Source organism: Nannobrachium achirus, assembly GCF_963921795.1.
Source record: "Nannobrachium achirus genome assembly, chromosome: 6".
NCBI classification, from domain to species: domain Eukaryota; kingdom Metazoa; phylum Chordata; class Actinopteri; order Myctophiformes; family Myctophidae; genus Nannobrachium; species Nannobrachium achirus.
In genome coordinates, this window is record NC_137815.1 from 69700062 (window position 1) to 69722409 (window position 22348).

Consider the following 22348-nt stretch of genomic DNA (forward strand, 5'->3'; position numbering starts at 1 on the left):
ACAAGCCATATTTACTTCCCGTGGTGTTTCAGTCGTTTTGACGTTGTGGAAATGTGTCGAGAACACACTTTATATTATTATCCATTCAACATGCAAACAAACGAAAATATATACAAAATAATAATAATAAAATGAAAAATACGAAATTCCGTCACCAAAACGGAACTCATTTTGGTAAATATTTGATCTTGTAGAAATTATTTAGGTTGTGTTTTGTATATATCTTAGCAAACGTTCCGCTTTATGTTGTCCGCAGGACGGAATTTGATGCTACTCGAGGGAAAGAAGTGGATGTTGGATTTGCACTTTACAAAGTGGTTTTATTATTGTATTTACAGTTACTTTTCTTAGAACCAAAGGTTATTTAACAGTTAACACAGCTGAGAGGTTGTCATGGAGCAAATGTGACGGACTTTTCATTGGAGAAGAAAAGCCAAACAAACAAACAAACAAACAAACAGTCAAAGCAAGTTCAAAGGTCCATGTTGTTGCAGTGCCAGTATGGCAGAAGACAGCAGCACTAGGTTTGTAGGTTCTTTACATCAGGGGTCTTCAACAGGGGCCAGGGGGTCCTCAGAGTTACTACAGGGGGTCCTCCAAATCTTTGTGTGATAGAAACTTTTTTTCTTCTTTTTTTATACTAACCACTTGAACCCTAGTGTCCTTATTCTGAGAACTTTAGCCAAAAATAGCAGATCTACAAGCTTGTAGATCGGCTATTTTTGGCAAAAAGCTTTGGTTTAGAGGGGGAAAAGAGCAGACTAAGTACAGAGTGAAATGTCAAGTTTATACGTATTGACGGTTCAAGGGGTTACATATCTGATATACAAATTGACATGAATCCAAAATACACTGATGATTGTGCTGTCAAACGATGAAATATGGAATCTGGGGGTCCCTGCTTCATCTCCCTCTCAGCTAAGGGGTCCTTGGCCTGAAAACGTTGAAGACCCCTGCTCTACATTCTTCTTTCTTATGTCTTCTTAGTCTGTTTGTTTTTTAAATTTTCTCCTGACCATATCTACTGCATAGTTCTGTGTTCTATCCGTCTTTCTTTCAATGTTATATGAGATACTTAAATGGTTTCCTGTGGAAATAAGCCAAGTGCTTCCCTAGGATCTCCTTTTAGTTGACCTTGTACCAGTGAACTGTACCGTCATGAAACTGTACTTTTTTTCTATGCAAACTTCTAATAAAGTCTTCAATCTTCAATCAATCAATGTAAAATACTATATGTAGTAAGGATAGGCATCAATACGCATAATTAAGCTTCTGCCTATACCTTTTCTATACCTTTTTGAACAGGCTAAAAAAGAAAACAACAGACTTGTAATGTCTCATTGTTGAACAAGGAGTATGGAAATAAAACTATTCATTCATTAATTAAATTCAATTTTCAATTCAAAGGAGCTTTATTGGCATGAGAAAACATACGTTTACATTGCCAAAGCAAGTGTCACAAATAAAATAAAAACAGTTGAACATGGGGAACATAATATACATTGGTTGGGAGGGGGTACAGCATTGTGTAAACAGAGCTATGTCGCATTGTGACATTTTATATACAGGGTATAAAGCTTTTGGAACAAATAACAGCATTATTTTTTCTCAAAATGCATTTAAAGGCAGCAGCTCTGTTTCACACTGTATGTGCAGTAGGTCAAGATGTCAAGCCATGGTTTATTAGTCCTTAGGGTGGTTGTGTTTCTAGCCTTCTTTTGTCGCAACAGTTCACAAATCTTGCTGCTGTGTTCGAACATTGTTGTATTTCTCTCAGTAGGTATGGGAGTTTTTCATCATTGGTCGAGTTTTCAAACTCACTTCGGGTGTGTGTAATCTCTGGGAAGTATGTGTCTCTGATTCACTATTCTCTCTCATTGACTGGCAGGAGAACGCTGAACTTCAACGTGGGGGTCCTGGGTCATGTGGACAGCGGGAAGACCTCCCTGGCCCGGGCTCTGAGCAGCACCGCCTCCACCGCCGCCTTCGACAAGAACCCTCAGTCCAGGGAGAGAGGTCGGTCTGTCTGTCTGTCTGTCTGTCTGTCTGTCTGTCTGTCTGTCTGTCATTTAACCCCCAGTCCAGAGAGAGAGAGAGAGGTCTGTCTGTCTGTCTGTCTGTCTGTCTGTCTGTCTACCCCCTCCACTTTTTTACCACACATCTGTGGGTGTGGCTAACTTCAGCTGGGACAACGGACAACCAGACATACCTAATGAACTGGTGGTGTGGCCACATAAAAACATAATTTTAACATTTTCTGCACATGTTTTGGAAGGGAGCGCTTCGCTGTTTCTACATGTCATCTTTTCGACACCCAACTCTAACCCTTTACCCTAACCTCCGTGGGGTGAGTCGCTAACCCTCCAGTCGAAATGGGGGTCCTTTGAAAGAGCAAGATGTCCCAGTTTTTTAAAGATCTTCCAAGTATAATCATAAATACCTGATGATTATGTTGTGTGGGTGGGGGGGGGGGGGGAGGATCACAGCAAGCACAATGTCTTTAATGTTGTATGAATTGAGTACAAAGGGACTCCAATGCCAACAACAAGCCTAACAACTTTCTTGTGGTCTTCATCCTTTTAGTTGAGTGAACTATACTTGTCTTGTAACTTTTCCAATTCAAACCTCTAATAAAGTATTCAATCAATCCACCACCCAGGCATCACCTTGGACCTGGGGTTCTCCTCCTTCACCGTGGAGCTCCCCCAGCACCTGAAGGAGGAGGGCGGAGGAGCAGAGCAGTACGACAGCCTGCAGTTCACCCTGGTGGACTGTCCTGGACACGCCTCTCTCATCCGCACCATCATTGGGGGTGAGCAGTAGCTGGAGAAAAGTACTCATATGTAGGGCTGTCACCATTATGACATTTTACATCAGTGGTTCTCAACCTTTTCAGACCGTGACCCCCAAAATAACCATATTTTAACTGGGGACCCCCCCCCCCACCACCCTATGAGCACTAAGAGCTGAGGCATTACATTTTGTATAATACGATTCTATTGTGAAAATAGCAGACCTACGGTACATGCTCACAACGCCTCGCAACATGAGCATGTAGATGTGCTATTTTCACAATTTTTGCCTCTTGGCCATTGTTTAACTTGTAATTTTAGAGGTATTAAAAAGTCCTTAAATTGTCACTGTAGAAATGTGCTTAAACCCTAGTCTATACACTTAAACGTTATGTTGGTTTGTTTACTTTTGAGTGAGAAAACAGTGTTTCACATTAAAGGTTAAATGACATTCTGTTTTTACCAATCATAAAAGTCTTTGCCCTGGTCCTAAAAACATGTTTTAAAATGTTTAAACTTGAAAATCCACTCCATGGAGCCATGGTCTCTTTCTCTGTTGAGGTGTCATGAAAAACGGTCTGTCACCTGAAATACTCTATAATCACCACTAGGGGAGCCTCTCTCTCCCACTCAGTCTAACAAATATTATTATAGCTTGAGTACAATTTTGAATATTTGTACTTTACTTGAGTTTTTCCAATTTTCAATTATTATACTTCTACTCCACTACATCTCAGAGGCAAATGCACTTTATCTCTCCACTACAATCATTTTGATTATTAATACAAATCACTCACTTCAGCCCTTTAGGCCAGCAGTTCTCAAACTATGGTACCCAAACGTTCCCTTGCACTGGCCACACACACGCACACGCAGTCACGCACGCACGCTCTCACACGCACGCTCTCTCTCTCACTCACACACACACACACACACACACACACACACACACAGAGGACCGCCCCGGCTCCGTCCAACACTGACCGAGACGCGATGCATTTGTTTCGCTGCTTTGCTTTGGTACAAGACACACTGTGACAGACACACACACACACACACACACACACACACACACACTGACACACACTGGCTGAGCTGAGCCCTGAAGAGGCACACACGAACAGCATCGAGAGTCGCGAATGTTTTTTCTTACCCCGGGACCGAGGTTACCGGATCTTTGGCTAAATGCCTCCGTTTAGAGAACCACCTATTGCTTGTGTTATCATAGCGTTTTACTGTCTGCTCGCCGGGTCGCCGTGCCCGTGTGTGTGGGGGGGAGGACAGGGCAGCGTGGAGTTATAGTATGCTCTCCACGGAGCTCTGCTGCCCCAGGAGCAGAGCGCTGTCCTCTGCCTCGGTAATGAGGAGGGAGGCGCTGTCCACGGACCTAGCCAGGGCGGAAAATACATAGCGATACATAGCGATTTTCACTATTTCACAAAAGCATAAACTGACTACTTGATATGAAGGATATTGATGTAAATAAGATATTTGAATGGACACATGTATTTTATATGCCCATATTTACGATTAAAGGACAATATAATGTAGAGATTACTTCCTCAAAACGTGGGCTGTGGAGAAATATAAACAGGGAGAGAGTAGAGCCCAGGAGGAGGAGGAGGGGGGGGGGGGGGTGCACTAACTGCTAGTGACGACACTGTCCGAGAGCCAATGATCAGAGCATCAGAGCCTCATTATGCAGAAATCGTCAAAAAACCACAGATAACAGGGGAACGACTGCAAGTTAAAAGTTGGTGTTTTTTTGGTGTAATTGAGGCCAGGAAACATTAAAAAAAGCATAAAAAACTCAAAATTTATTTTTGGATGTCACCACCCCTTTAAGCTAATCATCTGGGGACCCCCAAAAATTATTCGGGGACCCCCTTGGGGGTCACGACCCACATGTTGAGAACCACTGTTTTACATGACGATTAATTGTCACTCAAATAATTGCGATTAACGATTCAACTGTGTTTTTGTCGTTGACAATTACATTTCTGTTTGGCTTTTAGGCTTTGAAGTTGCACATGGCAGATATGACACATAACCTAAATGTACAAAGAAATGATTGATACATTTGACAACTTTATACTTAAAAAAGGACATTGATAGTGGAAATAGACAATCTACAAGCTCACAATGCGACGCAATGTGACTTAATGTGAGCTTGTAGATCGGCGGTTTCCACTATTTTTGAAAATGTTTGAAAATATATAAACATTTTTCAACATGGAGACGATTATGACAAAATAATTGCAATTATGTCAAATAACTGAGATAAGACAATTATGTAATAATTGTGACAGGCCTACTCATATGCTTCACTTAAAGGAGTAGTTCACCCCCAAAATGCCTTTTCTTTTTTTAAATACTCACTCCATGGGGACTTGAGTTCAATATCATTATTTTGTTTTTGTCGCCTAAGCCAATTATTTGAGGAGACTCTTTGTAGTCCCATTGATTCCGGATGGAGACCCAAATGCATTTGGGTCTCCATCTGGAATCAATGGGGGGTACATTTATTTATTATTGACTTAGGAATGTGACAAAAGCAAAAGAAAATATTGAACTCAAGTCTCCATGGAGTGAGTAATTGATAGAACAAAAAGTCATTTTGGGGGTGAATTACTCCTCTAAGTAAAAGTAGTTTATCAATACTGCAATGCAATGCAGAAATGCACTGTTACAAGTAAAGTAAAAGTCCGATATAATATTCAAAATGTAATGGGGAAAAACGCACAATAGTATTGGCACCAAAAGTATTGGCACTCATTATGCAGAATTTCTTTTTTCGCAAGTGTTCAAAATGTCTCGCATAGCGAGTTGGCGACACGTTGTGAGCTTGTAGATTGGCTATTTTCAAATGGCTGAAGTACATTAGGGGAAATTGGTTTATGCATGCTTTCTTATGAAAATCACACCTGTGTGAAGTGGAGCTGTGTGTGTGTGTGTGTGTGTGTGTGTGTGTGTGTGTGTGTGTGTGTGTGTGTGTGTGTGTGTGTGTGTGTGTGTGTGTGTGTGTGTGTGTGTGTGTGTGTGTGTGTGGATCATGTGTACCGATTTTTGTGACATTTGAAGAAAATATGTAGGAAAAGGAGGAAAAAGGGTGTTTTGGAGAAAATTCAAGATGGCGGAAAATCTATCATGGCGCAAATGGGCGTGGCCTATATGGGGAGATGCGTTATGACCCAAGGAATCCAGGGAAAACATATTTTTAATTTTCCGACCTACGGTTCAAGAGTTACAGGCCAAAACGTAAAGTGGGGTGTTATGGCGCCACCATGCGGCCAAATGACACAATTATTTTTTATTTAATCCTTGAAATCATTATGAACCTCCTCTCCAAGTCTTGAAACTATAGCCCCTATGGTTTGCGAGAGACAAATAATTGAATGTGAGTTTTTGCGATTCCCATTATAAGTCAATGGGGAAAATTAATTCACTAATAAATTAATATCAATTAAACTATTGAACCTTTCTCTTAGCAAGTTACTAGCCCACGATTCCCGAGTACGCCGGTCGATTTGACATATGGCGCGAGTGTGTGGTGGCAAAACTGTGGGACTAGTAGCGTGCCGAAGTTTAGGAAGTTCAGGCTACATACAGACACACACACAGACAGACCCACAAAGCCACGTATAGGGAGCCTGTGTTTCACACAGCTCCAAAAATAAGTATTAAAGTTTCCAATAATTGTAGTGGTAAAAATTACAATAGTTGGCTCTGAGAATGCAGTGGAGTAAAAGTACATAGAAATTGGAAAAAATTGTCAGATTTGTTCTTGGGTACATTACTTGCCTTCACACCACTGGGAGTGAGCTCTTGTAAAAGTGTTCAATTTATAGTGGCTACACTGAACATCTAAACTAGATAAAGCACTGAGGTATATTTACTGTGTATTTGTTGGTGAACTGCCTGTGAGGCAGTACAGTTCATTGTGTATTACTGTAAATATCAATAACACATCACATGTCATTATTATTAGTGCTTTTTTTCAAGGTACCCAAAGTCTCACTTCACACACATACAGTACCATGCCAGGTGGAGTGTACTCTGTCAATATCCAGCAGAGGGGGCTAACAGTCTGCAAGTAGCTTTAGTTTAACATTTCACACAGAGATGATGGTTAGGGAGTAGAGGGAGTGTGAGAAAATGCCAAAGTTACAGTAGACGGTGAACTTACTGTAAAGAAAACTATACATTTAAGCTATAAGAAAACAGGATCGCTTGCTTGCTTACTATTACTATTGCTGATTCGCTGTCTCTCTTTCTCATTTGCTTGTTTACACACGCACACACACTCTTGCACACACAACTAGGGCTGTCACGATTATGACATTTTACAAGACGATTAATTTTCTCTCAAATAATTGCGATTAACGATTTAATTGTGTTTTTGTCATTGACAATTACATTTCTGTTTGGCTTTTCTGGCTTTGAAGTTGCACATAGTAGATATGACACGTAACCTAAATACACAAAGAACTGACTGACAATGACATGTTTGACAACTTTATACTTAAAAAAGGACATTGACAGTACAAATAGCCGATCTACAAGCTCACAACGCATCGCAATGCGACGCGTTGTGAGCTTGTAGGTCTGCTATTTCTACTATTTTTTTACTTTAAAAAAATATATGAACATTTTTCAACATGGAAACGATTATCACGGTTATGAAAAATAATTAGACGATTATGTAATAATTGTGACAGCCCTACACGCAACACACAGACACACACACACACACACACACACACACACACACACACACACACACACACACGCACGTATGTGACTGGCTGGCTGGCTGGCTGGCTGGCTGGCTGGCTGGCTGGCTGGCTGTGTCTTGAATGAAGCCAGTGGATGGATGGCACATGCTGTAGATTAAGGAGGAAGGAAAGTGTGGGGATTGGGGGTATGTATTAAACCCCCCCTCCTGTCCCTGGTGGATGAGAGCACAGGAAAGAAACCAAGCCAACGTCGGGGAAAGAAAAGAGGGAGAGGAAAGACAACCAAGAGAGACAGAGCTCTGATTTCAGCCCTCTAGCCCTCTCTCTCTCTCTGTTTCTCTCTCTCTCTCTGTCTGTGTGTCTGCCTCTCCTCTCTCTCTCTCTCTCTCTCTCTCTCTCTCTCTGTCTCTCCTCTCTCTCTCTCCCTCTCTGTCTGTCTGTCTGTCTGTCTGTCTGTCTGTCTGTCTCTCCTCTCTCTCTCTGCACCCCTCCCTTAAAACCCATTCAGAACGGGTACACATTATTGTGTGTCATTATTTTATGCTTTAACTTTTGAAAAATAGCAGATATACAAGCTCACAGCGCGGCACCAAGTGCCGCGCTGCGAGCTTGTAGATCTGCTATTTTCTTTTTTCTTTTTAAAAAAATTTTTTTTTGGGCTTTTTTTTCCTTTATTGGATAGGACAGTAGACTGACAGGAAACGGGGGAGAGACAGGGAGTGACACGCGGCAAAGGTCGCCCGGATTGGGAATCGAACCGGCGATGCCATTGATGCCGAAATGGCAATGCCTATATGGTATGCGCCACTAGGCCACCAGGCGCCCCAGATCTGCTATTTTTTGAAAAAACGTGAAAATTTGAATTTTGACCCGATTCTATAAGTGTCTTTTGAATTCTTCTAAGGTTTTTTTTGAAAAAACTATGTTTATGTGTCAGCAATCTGGCTAGCCATCGTCAAAGAAAAGGTCCCTTTCACTTAGCTGGAGCTCAGTTAGTCTGTTCTTGAGCGACTACTATGTCAGTGGTTCTCAAACCTTTTCATGTGAAGGACCCCCAAAATGATATGTATTTGCCCACGGACCCCCATCTCAAAATATTTAGTTCCAGGGTCCCCCAGAAGCAAAATTTGAGTTACAAACGTTCGCTTTGAAAATACATATATTCAAAGATTTGCACACATTTTCACGACTTTTTCAAAAATAGCAGATCTACAAGCTTGCAGCGCGGCACTCGGTGCTGTGCTGTGAGCTTGTATATCTGCTATTTTTCACTGGTTAAAGCATTCAATAATTCTAGGCCTAAATGGGTTAATTTCCCCCTTGTTCTGATGTTTTTCTTGGGTAGCCGTGTCTTATTGCTGTTTTCATTACTATTGTCAACTTCACCGTATGCATTTATGAAGCCTCAAGAGGGACTGTTGATTGGATGTCCAAGATCATAACTGTCCATTTCAAATCTGCCACAAATGTCAGCACTGCTACAGTATACTGTAATACTGTATACACCATTAACTGATATACTGTAGAAACTGGACGCAGATCAACTCGCTCTGGCAGAGAGTTTCATAACCACATTTAACTTGGCTGGCATCCCTTTGGACATGATGGGATTATAGGTGAAACATTAGCTATTTTCAAAGTATGAAATAGGGCGTAAGTGCTTAAACACAGGAACCTATTCAGTGGGAAAACAATCTGTGAAAATGGCAGATATATAACCTCAAAACGCAAAGCCACACGTTCTGAGTTTAAGTTTGTAGATCTGCTGTTATCGTTGAAGAGATTTGTTGTTGTCGAGGGAGAAAACCTTGGGATCTAGTATACAGTAGAGCCCTGGAGGACCCCGGTCAACTGTAGGGTAGCCCTGAAGGACCCCCTGTCTTCAACAGGGGGTCCGGGACCCCTAGGGGGTCCTTATAGTCACTACAGGGGGTCCTCCAAATCTTTGTGTGATAGAAACCTTTTTTTTTTACTAAGTAAAGAGTAAAAGGTTCAAGTGGTTAAATATCTGAAAACACAAATTGACATGAATCCAAAATACACTGACGATCGTGCTGTCAAACGATGAAACTATATGGAAAATACAAAAAGGTTGTGGGGGTCCCTGCTTCATCTCTCTCTCAACTAAGGGGTCCTTGGCCTGAAAACGTTGAAGACCCCTGCTGTACAGATTTGTGCAGACGATCAGAACAAAGCTCCAGCATTGCTTTCACGTTTGTTTGCAGAGATTGTAAACAAAGTACAGACGGTTGTACTAAAATCTAATTCCTACATAGTGAAAAACACGGCACAAAGCCATTTAATTTATCTTTTAATATACAGATTAATCTAAAAAGAATAGCATACTGTGTAAAGTTCATCTTCTTCTGTAATATAATTAAACATTTTTAACTTTCATATATATATTCTATATACATTGCGCATGCACATGCAGTGAAATATTCAAAACCGTTTTTGTTTTAATTTTGAATTTGTGTGGCATACAGCTCATGAATATCAAACATCCATATCTCAAAATGAGGGTATGCGCGTGACATCATCATCATACCCGGAAGTTATGCAGGAACGCCTTCTGCGTCGCAAAATCCAACTTTCTGGCCTCGACAGCCCATCCAAACAGAAAAGTCCTATCTGATTGCATTAAAAAGATGTTAAACAACATTAATACTGCATACCTTCTATAACAACATTAGACGAAACCACTCTAAGCAAGGATTTATAATAGAGAAATGTCAACCTTCTGAAGTAAGAGTTGCTTGAAGTCCAGTGGGAAGTGTCCGAAGTCACTTATTATGTGGGGTGCTATGGCATCTTCAGTGCTTTTTTACACATTGTTCTGAGATTGATCTGTGTGTTGTCCGGTGCTGCAGGGGCTCAGATCATTGATCTGATGATGCTGGTGGTGGATGTGGTGAAAGGCGTGCAGACCCAGACTGCAGAGTGTCTGCTCATAGGAGAGCTGACCTGCCCTCGCATGGTGGTCATCCTCAACAAGACTGACCTCCTCCCTCCCAACAAGAGGCAGAGCGCCATCCAGAAGATGACCAAGAGGCTGCACAAAACCCTGGAGAACACAAGGTATGCATTGCACTGTATATTCTTCATTGATATATACTGTAGACCAGTGTTTCTCAACCACTGTGCCTGGGTACCTTTGGTGTGCCCCTGAGAAGGGTCAAGTGTGCCCCTTGAAACTGCTTGAAAGCCAGTATTGTATTTATCATTTTAAAAATGATTTAAACTCATGCTTGTCATCTACAAGCACACAACGCCTCGCACCGCGAGGCGTTGTGTGCTTGTAGATCGGCTGTTTTCACTACTGTTGTGCGACAGCCTTGTATGATGAAGCAGGGCTTTACTATGCGAAGAAACGTACACATTTGAAACTTGGAGATGCAAGGTTTCTTCCCGACAGTGAGGATATTTACACCCCCTTATTATGTTGGTGTGCCCATGGATTCCTGGGACATGAAAAGTGTGCCCATGCAGAAAGTGTGCCCATGCAGAAAAGTGTGCCCATGCAACACCATCGCATGATAGACAATAAAATGAAGCAATAGACACCTGAATGTACTTATTGTATGAAGAAAATGGATAATGTCTCATCCATCCATCTTCAACCGCTTATTCGGAATCGCGTCGCGTGGATAAAAGTTCCAACTGAGACCTCCAGAATTCCTTATCCTGAGCAACTTCATCCACTCCCTCAGGGAGTATACCGAGGCGTTCCCAGGCCAGTTCGGAGATATAATCCTTCCATCTGGTCTTTGGTCTGCCACGGGGTCTCCTCCCAGTGGGACGTGCATCGAAGGAAGGTGCTCATGCCCGAACCACCTAAGCTGACTCCTTTCCAAGTGAAGGAGCAGCGGTTCTACTCCAAGTCTCTCTCGGGTGACTGAACTTCTCACCCTATCTCTAAGAGAAATACCAGCCAGCCGTCTGAGAAAACTAATTTCGTCCACTAGTACCCGCAACCTTATACTTTCAGTCATGACCCACACTTCATGACCATATATAGGTGAGAGTACGAACGATGTCTCATCATGACATCAAGGACGGTGATACACGAAAGAAGAAGAAGATGACATTTATATTGTCTCTCTGTCGGGTGGATACCTTGTATGCCCAAAGACCAAAACTGTTACTTTTCAGGATTCGAAATATCGTTTTTAAAAAATCGAAGTATATCGAAATGAAAACAGCTAAAATGGAATCGTATCGTTTTATTTTGTATCGTATGGAATCGGCAGTGCAAAGATTCGATTGTATCCATACTACCTACTTGTGCATTGTATTTAGCATTTTTAAGAAGAAAAAATGAAAAGGAGGGGTTTAATTAGTTTTCCTTTCCATATAGCTACACTGGTCTATCGATAAATGTGTGTAATCTCTGGGTTCATGTCAAGGTGCAGGTTTGTCAATATACAATGTCCATGTATTTGGCAGATAATCACTGTGTTTACTTATTTATATCCATTAATAATACATGTTTCCCTTAAAACCTGCACTATCCACACCTTTCACACAGATTTAATTTCTTTGCTAAATAGTTACTATATCGATTTTAAATCATTGAATCGAATCGCATCGTATCGCCATGAATGAACCAATATCGTCCATGTATCGTATCGTCAACCAAGTATCGTGATATGTATCGAATCGCTATTAAAATGTATCATTACACCCCTACTTGTAATTATTGTGTTAAAAAATTGCAACATGCTGTATTTCCAACACGCCTGTTCCTACTGTTCCTACTAGATTCAAAGATTGTCCTGTAATTGCCGTGGCAGCCAAACCCGGGGGTCCCGAAGCCCCTGACACAGAGGAGCCTCAGGGGGTCCCCGACCTGATGGAGGTAATGACAGGAAACACTCTGCTCTGCTGCCCCACTGTGTATGGTCACAAGGGGGGGGGGGGGGAGGGAGAGTGGGACTGAGTAACTAGGGCCCAAGGTGGGAGGGGCCTTAATTATTTTATACTTTAGCTATTGAAAAATAGCAGATCTACAAGCTCACCGCGCGGCACTGAGTGCCGCGCTGCGAGCTTGTAGATCTGAAAAACAGCATGCACACACGTGGTACATGATCTAGGCATGGGCGTGCATGATCCGTGCACTATGAATTACATGGAAGTCTATGGAGACCATGGCATCTTGGACCTTCAAAGAGATTTAATTGATTCCAACAAATGTGTTAAACAAACAAACAAACACATCTAAGAAATGCCATAAATTAAAAATAATTAAGAACTAGTGAAAATAGCCATCATGCAACGTGTTGTGTGTTTCTGGAGCCACTGAACACCCAGGCAGACTCCATGCTGTCTAGATGTTATGGTTATAATTACCACCAGGTTGCATGTTGTTTGCGTTCGCCTCAACCGTCTTTTCCTGCCTGCGGCGACAAATGACCTCGCATTGTGAGGACAGTTAACCAATTTAGACCTGCATCCGTGTAACGTTAGCCATTATTTTATGCTTTAACTATTGGAAAATAGCAGATATACAAGCTCATAGTGTGGCACAGAGTGCCGCGCTGCGAGCTTGTAGATCTGCTATTTTTCAAAAATCATGAAAATGTATGCAAATCTTTATATATATCTTTTTTAAAGTGAACATTTGTAACTCAAATATTGGCTTCTGGGGGGTCCCTGACACCTAATATTTTGAGATGGGGGGTCCTTGACATGAAAAGGTTTTGAGAACCATAAGAAGGATTTAGAAGACATTTATAGAATCGGGTCAGACTATTCAACGATTTTTCAAAAATAGCAGATCTACAAGCTCGCATCGCGGCACTCGGTGCCGCGCTGCGAGCTTGTATATCTGCTATTTTTCAGTGGTTAAAGTGGTTCAAATCTAATGCGACAAAGACGCGTAACCGACCTTAATGGCTTAACTGTGTGTGTGGGCGTGCCATCATGTCTACTTTCCCGTCCGATCCTCAGCTGTTGAAGCGACAGACGTACCTCCCTCGCAGGGACCCCCAGGGCGCCCTGCTGATGGCCGTGGACCACTGCTTCTCCATCCGCGGCCAGGGGACGGTCATGACGGGGACCATCCTGCAGGGGTCGCTGGCCGTCAACGACACCGTGGAGATCCCTGCCCTCAAGGTACGACGCTATGATGAACAGCCCTGATATATATACTGTATATATACTGTATATATACTGTATATATACTGTATATATGGAGAATCATGCACACTACTGACAAAGATTTTTCCATTAGCAAATGCACTTTCTCAATTGGGTTCCCGGAGGGTTCCCAGTTCGATCCCGGCCTCCCCCAGAGTTAAGGGCTTTGCACACAGATGCGTTCTTTCGCACGGACAAAACGGACTATTGCATTTTTTAAAAAGAAAACAATGATTCTCTACGACCTCATGCACACCGGCTCAGAATTAGCTGTGCGACGAGTGGCTGCGGCCGTGCGTTCTTTTCTCGATCGAAACCAGTTCGATTTGTGCGTCTTGTCGCATGCGGTAAATTTACTCATTTTATGACTCCTCTTCGGATCCACAGTGTGGATTCCGCACAGACTTGCACACCAAATCCAATGCGTTTTAATCATACAGCAAACGGAAAAAAAACGCTGCGGTCCTGTGTGCAAAGGGCTTTAGTGTCGAAGAGTCCTTGAGCAAGACTCTGAACTTCTAGTTGCTCCCGGTGAGCAGGTTGGTGCCTTGCATGGTTTCCTCCGCCATCAGTGAGTGAGTGAATGGGTGAATGTAATGCACAAGCCTTGGATAAAGGCTCTATGTAAATGCACCATTTACCATTTTACTGGTGCTGGATCCCCTAGAGAGTGTGACGCTGGGACAGAGAAAGGTTGATAACAAAGATTTTCTCTTCATCAGTCTCTTTGAAAAAAGCATTTTACTATGAACATTTTGGGAAGATTGTGTGGCTCGTGGCGATCGGGTCCAATATATAGTTCAATGACCATGGACCACTAAAGCAGGGGTCTTCAACAAGGGGTCCTTCAAATCTTTGTTTTTTAACTAAAAATAGCAGATCTACAAGCTCACAACGCCTCGCGTGTGAGCTTGTAGATCGGCTATTTTCGACAAAGATGTTTGGTGTAGAGGGGGAAAAAGAGCAGACTAAGTACAGAGTGAAAGTTTGAGTTATAATTAAGTATTGACGGTTCAAGTCGTTACATATCTGTTAACACAAATTGACATGAATCTAAAATGCACTGATGATTGTGCTGTCAAACGGTGAAACTATATGGAATCTGGGGGTCCCTGCTTCATCTCTCTCTCAGCTAAGGGGTCCTTGGCCTGAACATGTTGAAGACCCCTGAATTAAAGAATGGTTCAGAACAGAAGCTCGTTTATGCTCACTCTTTCATTGGAAACAATAGACTCCAACCTGCTTCCCGTCTCCTAAAAAGGTGGCCACCGACTTCATGCCGTTACAGGAAGTAAACCGGAGATGGCGAGTCTTAGCTATTTACGTACGCCTTGGCTACTGACTAGCGAGAGCAGCAACCCCAGGGCTGGGAAAGCCTTTCAGAAGAAACCATAGCGTGTGGGAAGTTCATAAGTTGACTGGAGGAGGGAGAAAGGACTGAGAGGTGGTGAAGAGGATGTGTTGGTATATGAATGCAGGGAGGGAGGGCAGGATGAAGGGATTGGGGGGGTTTTGATTGGCAGGGCAGGAGTCGGGTAATTTAGACCAGATGCAGTCTACCCTGTCCTGGTGTGGTCTGTGACCATCACCTTGACCACTGGGTGGCAGCAAAGAGCTAAATAACTGTGTGAGACTTATTATAGCAGGTTTGTTATAGCCTGCAATCCAGACTGATGGCTGAAGTAGATTTATGTTTTGGTAAAGCATGATTATTGATATGCTATTATTCATTTTCAGGTTGTCATTATTGAGATTTAATTTCCTTACTTATCTTTGCTGTAAGTGATATTCTTTTTTAAAAGAAGAATTGTATTGTTCAAAAGTTAAAGCTATATAATATATATTATGATTTACAGCAGTAATTCCATTATGTCCCATCTCGCGTCATTGAACAGAAAACTCATTTTCAGGTGTGGTACAAACGAGAACCCCACAAAGATCATTGTTCATGTTTCTGTGGGCTCACTATCATTATCATCACTGTGACATCACTATCATTATCATCACTGTCACATCACTATCATTATCATCACTGTCACATCACTATCATTATCATCACTGTCACATCACTATCATTATCATCACTGTCACATCACTATCATTATCATCACTGTCACATCACTATCATTATCATCACTGTCACATCACTATCATTATCATCACTGTCACATCACTATCATTATCATCACTGTCACATCACTATCATTATCATCACTGTCACATCACTATCATTATCATCTTCTGTCCCAGTTCCAATTTTGTCTTCTTACTTTCGTCACTTCCAGTTTCACTGTTATACCCACCATAGCAGGTGCGTCACATCTACAGTACATGCTCACAACGCCTCGCAACGTGAGGCGTTGTGAGCATGTAGATCAGTGTTTCTCAACCACTGTGGCTGGGGACCTTTGGTGTGCCCCTGAGTAGGGTCAAGTGTGCACCTTGAAACCGCTTGAAAGCCAGTATTGTATTTATCATTTTAAAAATGATTTAAACTAGTGAAAACAGCCGATCTACAAGCATGTAGATCTTGTAGATCTGCTGTTTTCACTACTGTTGTGCGACAGCCTTGTATGATGAAGCAGGGCTTTACGTTGCGAAGAAACATACAAATTTGAAACTTGGAGATACAAGGTTTCTTCCCGACCGTGACGATATTTACACCCCCGTAGTATGTTGGTGTGCCCATGGATTCTTGGGACATGAAAAGTGTGCCCATGCAGAAAAAAGGTTGAGAAACACTGGTGTAGGTGTACTATTTTCACAATAGAACCGTGTTATAAAAAAGAATGCCTCAACTCTTAGTGCTCCCCAGTTCAAATATGATTATTTTGGGGGTCGCTGCCTGAAAAGGTTGATTCCTGAGAACCACTGCTTTAGTCCCTGTCCTCCTGTCCCCTCTCTGCTGCCAGGTGACCAAGAAGGTGAAGTCGGTGCAGATGTTCCGCCGGCCCGTGCAGGGCGCCATGCAGGGCGACCGCGTGGGCGTGTGCGTGACGCAGTTCGACCCCAAGCTGCTGGAGCGGGGCGTGGTGTGCACGCCCGGCTCGCTGCGCACGCTGCACGCCGCGCTCGTCTCCGCCAGGAAGATCGGCTACTTCCGGGGCGCGCTCTCCACGCGCGCCAAGTTCCACATCACCGTGGGCCACGAGACGGTCATGGCCAGGGTGAGCTTCTTCGGCCTGCCACCGTCCACCACGGTAAGAATGGGACCATATGTCAAAATGTCATGTCACGATTATTGTGTATCATCGCGATAATCTAAACATCCCCAACATCCATTATCCTGGGGCGGAACATTTGCCAAAAAATAGCAGATCTACACAATCACAACTTGAGCTTGTAGATCGGCAAGGGATGCACCGAAAAGAAAATTCTTGGCCGAAACCGAATACCGAATATAGGAAACACTTGGCCGAAAAAAACGAATACAGAATAGCCGAATTCTTAATTATATATATTTGTTTGCCCCATTGCTGGCATGATTATGGCAAAAAGTATAAGCGTCCATATTGAGTTATTTAAAACATTCTGACAAATATTTTCGGTCGAAGCATATTCAGTGCATCCCTAAGATCGGCTATTTTTTGGCAAAGACATTTATTAGAGAGTGAAAAAAAAACTATCAAGTATGTTATTTACAACTCTGTTTGACCAATTATAGAGGGTTTAATTTAACGATGAATTGAAATCTCTACAAATTATCGTGAATTTTCTTTTTATCGCAATAAACGATAATAACGATTATCATCCCATCCCATCCCATCCCTAGTCCGCGGACGGCCCAGCAGAGTCCTCCTCGGACGCCAAAACGCCCGTCTCCTCCAACCCCCAGCCCCGCCCCTTGGACACGCCCTTCTCCTTCGAGCGGGAGTACCTCCACCAGGAGGACTACGTGGTGGCGGGTCCGGGGGCGGGTGCGGGTCCCGACCCCGAGCAGTGGGCGCTGCTGGAGTTCGAGCGCCCGGTCACGTGCCCCGCGCTCTGCCTGGTGATCGGCTCCAAGCTGGACACGGACATCCACGCCAACGCCTGTCGGCTGGCCTTCCAGGGACGCCTCCTGGAGGGCTTCGAGGACAAGGCCTACGCAGAGACGGCGCTGCCCCGCCTGCGCATCTACAAGACCAAGACCAAGGAGGGCCAGGTGGAGCGGGTGAGTTCATGATAACACTGCCATTATAAACATGTCCGCACAACGGACAAATGTGTTTGTGGCAAAATTCTTGGCCTTGTCCATACACAACATTAGTTGGATAGATTTTCTTTTTTGTATTTCTGTGTCATGCACCAAAGGTGCCCAGCCCACAACATATACATCCCTGCATCATAGGTGTAGAACAAAATAAAATGAAAGTAAAAACTCCTAACTCCATGTTCTTATTTTGATCACAATTCCCAATTGCCAAATGTCTTGTATCTAGGTTTTCTTCAGAATATGTCATTTACTATGGCATTAGGAGTCAACTAGTACTCTCAAATGTTTTATTTGAAAGGACACCCTTAACTCTGAGAGTTTGGGTCCATTTGGTTTCATTTGAACACTCAGAATTACAGAGCTGTTATGGGCTAGCTCTTTATGTGTTTCTGGTAATATCATTGTCCACTCATGTTGTATGTCTGTGGCAAAAAAATAATAACAAAAATGTCAAGCCAGCATAGCACTGACCCCTGCTACCATGTTGTCTGTTCAGACCTACTGTCCTCTTTCTATCTGTAAGTCTTCCTGTGGGTAGAGGGCCTGGATCGGCATTGGGCACTAGAGCTGGGATACCCGACCGAAAACCTGCGGGGCCCGACGGGCTCCGGGCCGGGCCGGACGCATTTTCATAATTAATTGTCGGACGTCGATTCGGGTCGGACATATTTTTGATATAGCCTCTGCCTACCTATGACATGCATCATGCACTCTCTCTGATGATGCACGCAGCGTGCAACTCCTTGCTGTGTGTGTGTGTGTGTGTGTGTGTGTGTGTGTGTGTGTGTGCGCGCTGCTCGTGCTAATGCTGCAGCCACGGAGACAACTCTGACCACGGAGAAAAGTCCCACGCTGAGGTAAACGCGCTGTAGTGGTTTGGAAGTGGCGTGCCGCTGAATGGAGCTCCTAGCTTGTGTTCCACTACTGTCCCTGGCATTGGATGTTTATTTTCCGGCGCTGTTGTGTGGAGTCGCAGTGCACTGTGCCAGCCTTGTCCGTCTGTCCGTTCAACACACATCACATCACCCAAGTAAATCCTGGCTTATACTTCTTCATCACGGCGTGTTCCGTGACAAAATGTGGCTGATCTGCAAGCTCACAACGCCTCGCATCCGCGACACGTTGTGAGCTTGTAGATCTGCTATTTTCCAGGCGCAGAAACTTGCAGTCAGACGTCCAGCGCACGTTATTATTTGTATTATTTAACAATCGACATAGCCTACTATTTAACCCATTTAGGCCTAACCTATAGTTAGGGCTAAATCAGAAATTAGCCTACAAAAACAAATATTTGCTACATACTGTACATGTACAGTAAGCCCCTCCCAAACAGCAAAATGTGTTCCCGGCCTGAATGGGTTTTTAAACACTTTCACAAGCCACAGTGTGGCTTAATATTCACATTAAGGGTAACAAGCAGGCACGCATGCACTGGCCATTAGAACAAGTTTGCTAGTGAGTGTAAATCAGTGGCTTCCTCAAAGAAAAAGAAAGGAGGGGAAAAAGCGTTGGAAACATAAGGTTCGGGCCTCGGCGCGGGTCGGACGCATTTTAATGATTAATGCTCGGACGTCGATTCGGGTCAGACAAGAAAACAGACGGACACGGGTTCGGAACGGACAGAAAAAATGGGCCCGATCCCAGCTCTATTGGGCACACACAGGCCTGTGCTGCCTGATTGACAGCTTTCCATACCCTATGACAGGGGTGGGCAACTTTGATGATGGCGAGGGCCACTATATTTCCACCTTCACTCCAGAGGGCCACATTGCATATTGCTACGTCCTACTTTGTCATTCTAGTATCTCATGCAAAAGAAGCAAAAATAGCAGATCTACAAGCTCAAAACGCATCGCGCTGCGATGCGTTTTGAGCTTGTAGATCGGCTATTTTTGCTTCTTTTGAATTGGAATCCTGAATTATCTTTTTGTTATTTTTTGATTGGAATCCTGAAATGTAACATTTTGATTTCATTTCAAACGCATTTAGTTAAATACTCATGTTAACTTTATGAATCTAAATACAAATACATTGGACATTAAAAAAAATGTGTTATAAATGTTTATAAATGCTTTATAACCGGTCATTATTGTAAAGTGCTACCATACATTTTAATACTACTATACTAGTCATTAAGCTACTAATATAGACTGACGGAAGGTCATGTTTGGAATTGTAACAGCTGAAATCAATAATACATCAGTATTCTGGTATTAACCTGTGGGCCGCATTAAGTGAAGGTGGGGGCCGCATGTGGTCCCCGGGCCGCCAGTTGCCCATGTATGCCCTATGAGATGATTGAAAACTTCCTCTCACCCCCAGTAGCATCACATTGTGTTCCAGCCACTCTAGGCAATGCTTTTGTGTATTCCATCAGACGTGTGTGTGCATTAAAAATTCACTCCTGCCTGGTCTATTTTGTTCCACATGGCGCTTGTGGAAAAAGTTACCAAATTAGGCAGTAAAGAATTGCAAGTTCTCAGTCCTGGGGACTTTCAGTCTTGATGATTCCATTGGAGCTGTTTCTGAGATCAGTGCAGATCCGCAAAATTAATAAATAAGGGGGAGGTTTAGAGATGGCCGCGGCGTAAAGGACAAAGTCGTCAAAACGCTAGTCAAGTGATCTCCAAACTAAAAAGCAGTTATAATTTCAAGATCAGAGTATTTGAATTGGCCAGACTAGCAATAGAATGCAACAGAACTTCAGAAGATACTTCTATAAAATGAAGCATCGATTGGCACACACACATTCAGCACGCAGCTCAGAACTTCAAATTAAAATATGTTGTGTGCTGAGCGCACCATGTTTCAAAAATCACATATTGGGACATGGTCTGAATCTCTGAAAATACATTTCAGTCTTGGGATTTATTTTTTTTGCTTTAACGCCTGGAATTGTCATATTGACGTCACAATATGTAAGCTTAAAAGAAAATCAGTAATTAGACACATCCTGTACCAGTGACCTTTGTCCCCGTCTCTCACCCTCTCCTTGCACTCTCTCTCTCTCTCTCTCTCTCTCTCTCTCTCTCTCTCTCTCTTCATCATCTTTGTTAGGATGTTTGTCATCGCTGGTTGCAGCGGTGCGTGTCACGCTCAGACTGAGCTGCTATTGTACACCCAACACACGCACAGTCGCACACACACACACACACACAGGTACATGGCACCGTGCCTCATGAACAATGCAGCAGGCATGGGACGGGGCAGGTATGCGTGCTGCAGCATGTACTGTGACACGGTGCACGGGACGGGGCAGGTATGCGTGCCGTAGCATGTACTGTGACACGGTGCATGGGACAGGGCAGGTATGCGTGCCGTAGCATGTACTGTGACACGGTGCACGGGACGGGGCAGGCAGGTATGCGTGCTGCAGCATGTACTGTGACACGGTGCATGCGTGCCTGGGTGGCCAGACTGACGCCACACGCTCCTGTCTGGGCTGATGTGTGTGTGTGTGTGTGTGTGTGTGTGTGTGTGTGTGTGTGTGTGTGTGTGTGTGTGTGTGTGTGTGTGTGTGTGTGTGTGTGTGTGTGTGTGTGTGTGTGTGTGTGTGTGTGTGTGTGTGTGTGTGTGTGTGTGTGTGTGTGTGTGTGACTCCCTGGCGCTGTTTGGACACACCTGAGTGGCCAGGGAATATCATCAACACGACTCCGTACACTAAGCTGTTTAGACCGGAAACGCATTTGTGTCTCGTAACTAGGGATGGGAGTTGGGACAATACGCGATATTATCGTTTATCGTGATAAAAAAACACTCAGGATAATCGTATTGCGGAGATTTAATTTATTGTGATATCGTCCTCCGTCATGCACTGGGATCAATTCACCTTTTATTTGCAGAGCTGTATATCCGGTACCACTTAAACTCTCTAGAATTGGTAAAAGCCTAAAAGGTACTTATGCACTTGATAGTTTTTTTTTCACTCTCTATTAAATGTCTTTGCCCAAAAATAGCTGATCTACAAGCTCACATCGCGTCGCGTTGCGACGCGATGTGAGCTTGTAGATCTGCTATTTTTTGGCAAATGTTCCGCACCCAGGATAATGGATTTTGATTATCGCGATAATATCGTAAATTGCGATTTCTTTTGTCACAATAATTCAGGTCTTAGTTGGTTAACCCCACTCCTCCTCCAGCACCCTCTCTCTCTCTCTCTCTCTCTCTCTCTCTCTCTCTCTCTCTCTCTCTCTCTCTCTCTCTCTCTGTCCTTTCTTTATTGTTCAGTCTTTCTTGTAATGATATGCCTTTACGTCTCTGCTCATCCTCGGTTTTGGTTTATATCAATCGTATTCCCTCTCCCCCTGTTTCGGCTCACTGACGGTGTGTTGTCTACCCCCGCCAACCATCACCTTAACCCATTGATTCAGTCAGCAGGGTTTATATCAGAGGGGTCTTCAACCTTTTCAGGCCAAGGACCCCTTAGCTGAGATTGAGATGAAGCAGGGACCCCCACAACTTTTCCATAGATTCCATATTATAGTTTC

General features: G+C 43.4%; 1 protein-coding gene across 1 annotated transcript in view; it reads left to right on the plus strand.

The window, feature by feature from the left end:
- The first annotated feature begins 286 nt into the window (after positions 1 to 286).
- The window catches only part of eefsec (eukaryotic elongation factor, selenocysteine-tRNA-specific), a 35044-nt gene continuing 12982 nt past the window's right edge, over positions 287 to 22348 (plus strand). Inside the window, exons 1-8 of the mRNA XM_080728609.1 lie at positions 287 to 524; positions 1889 to 2016; positions 2660 to 2812; positions 10399 to 10606; positions 12290 to 12386; positions 13478 to 13642; positions 16579 to 16866; positions 17439 to 17819. Coding sequence (XP_080584735.1) covers positions 502 to 524; positions 1889 to 2016; positions 2660 to 2812; positions 10399 to 10606; positions 12290 to 12386; positions 13478 to 13642; positions 16579 to 16866; positions 17439 to 17819 — 1443 coding nt within the window. The 5' untranslated portion in view covers positions 287 to 501. The remainder of the gene's footprint in view (positions 525 to 1888; positions 2017 to 2659; positions 2813 to 10398; positions 10607 to 12289; positions 12387 to 13477; positions 13643 to 16578; positions 16867 to 17438; positions 17820 to 22348) is intronic.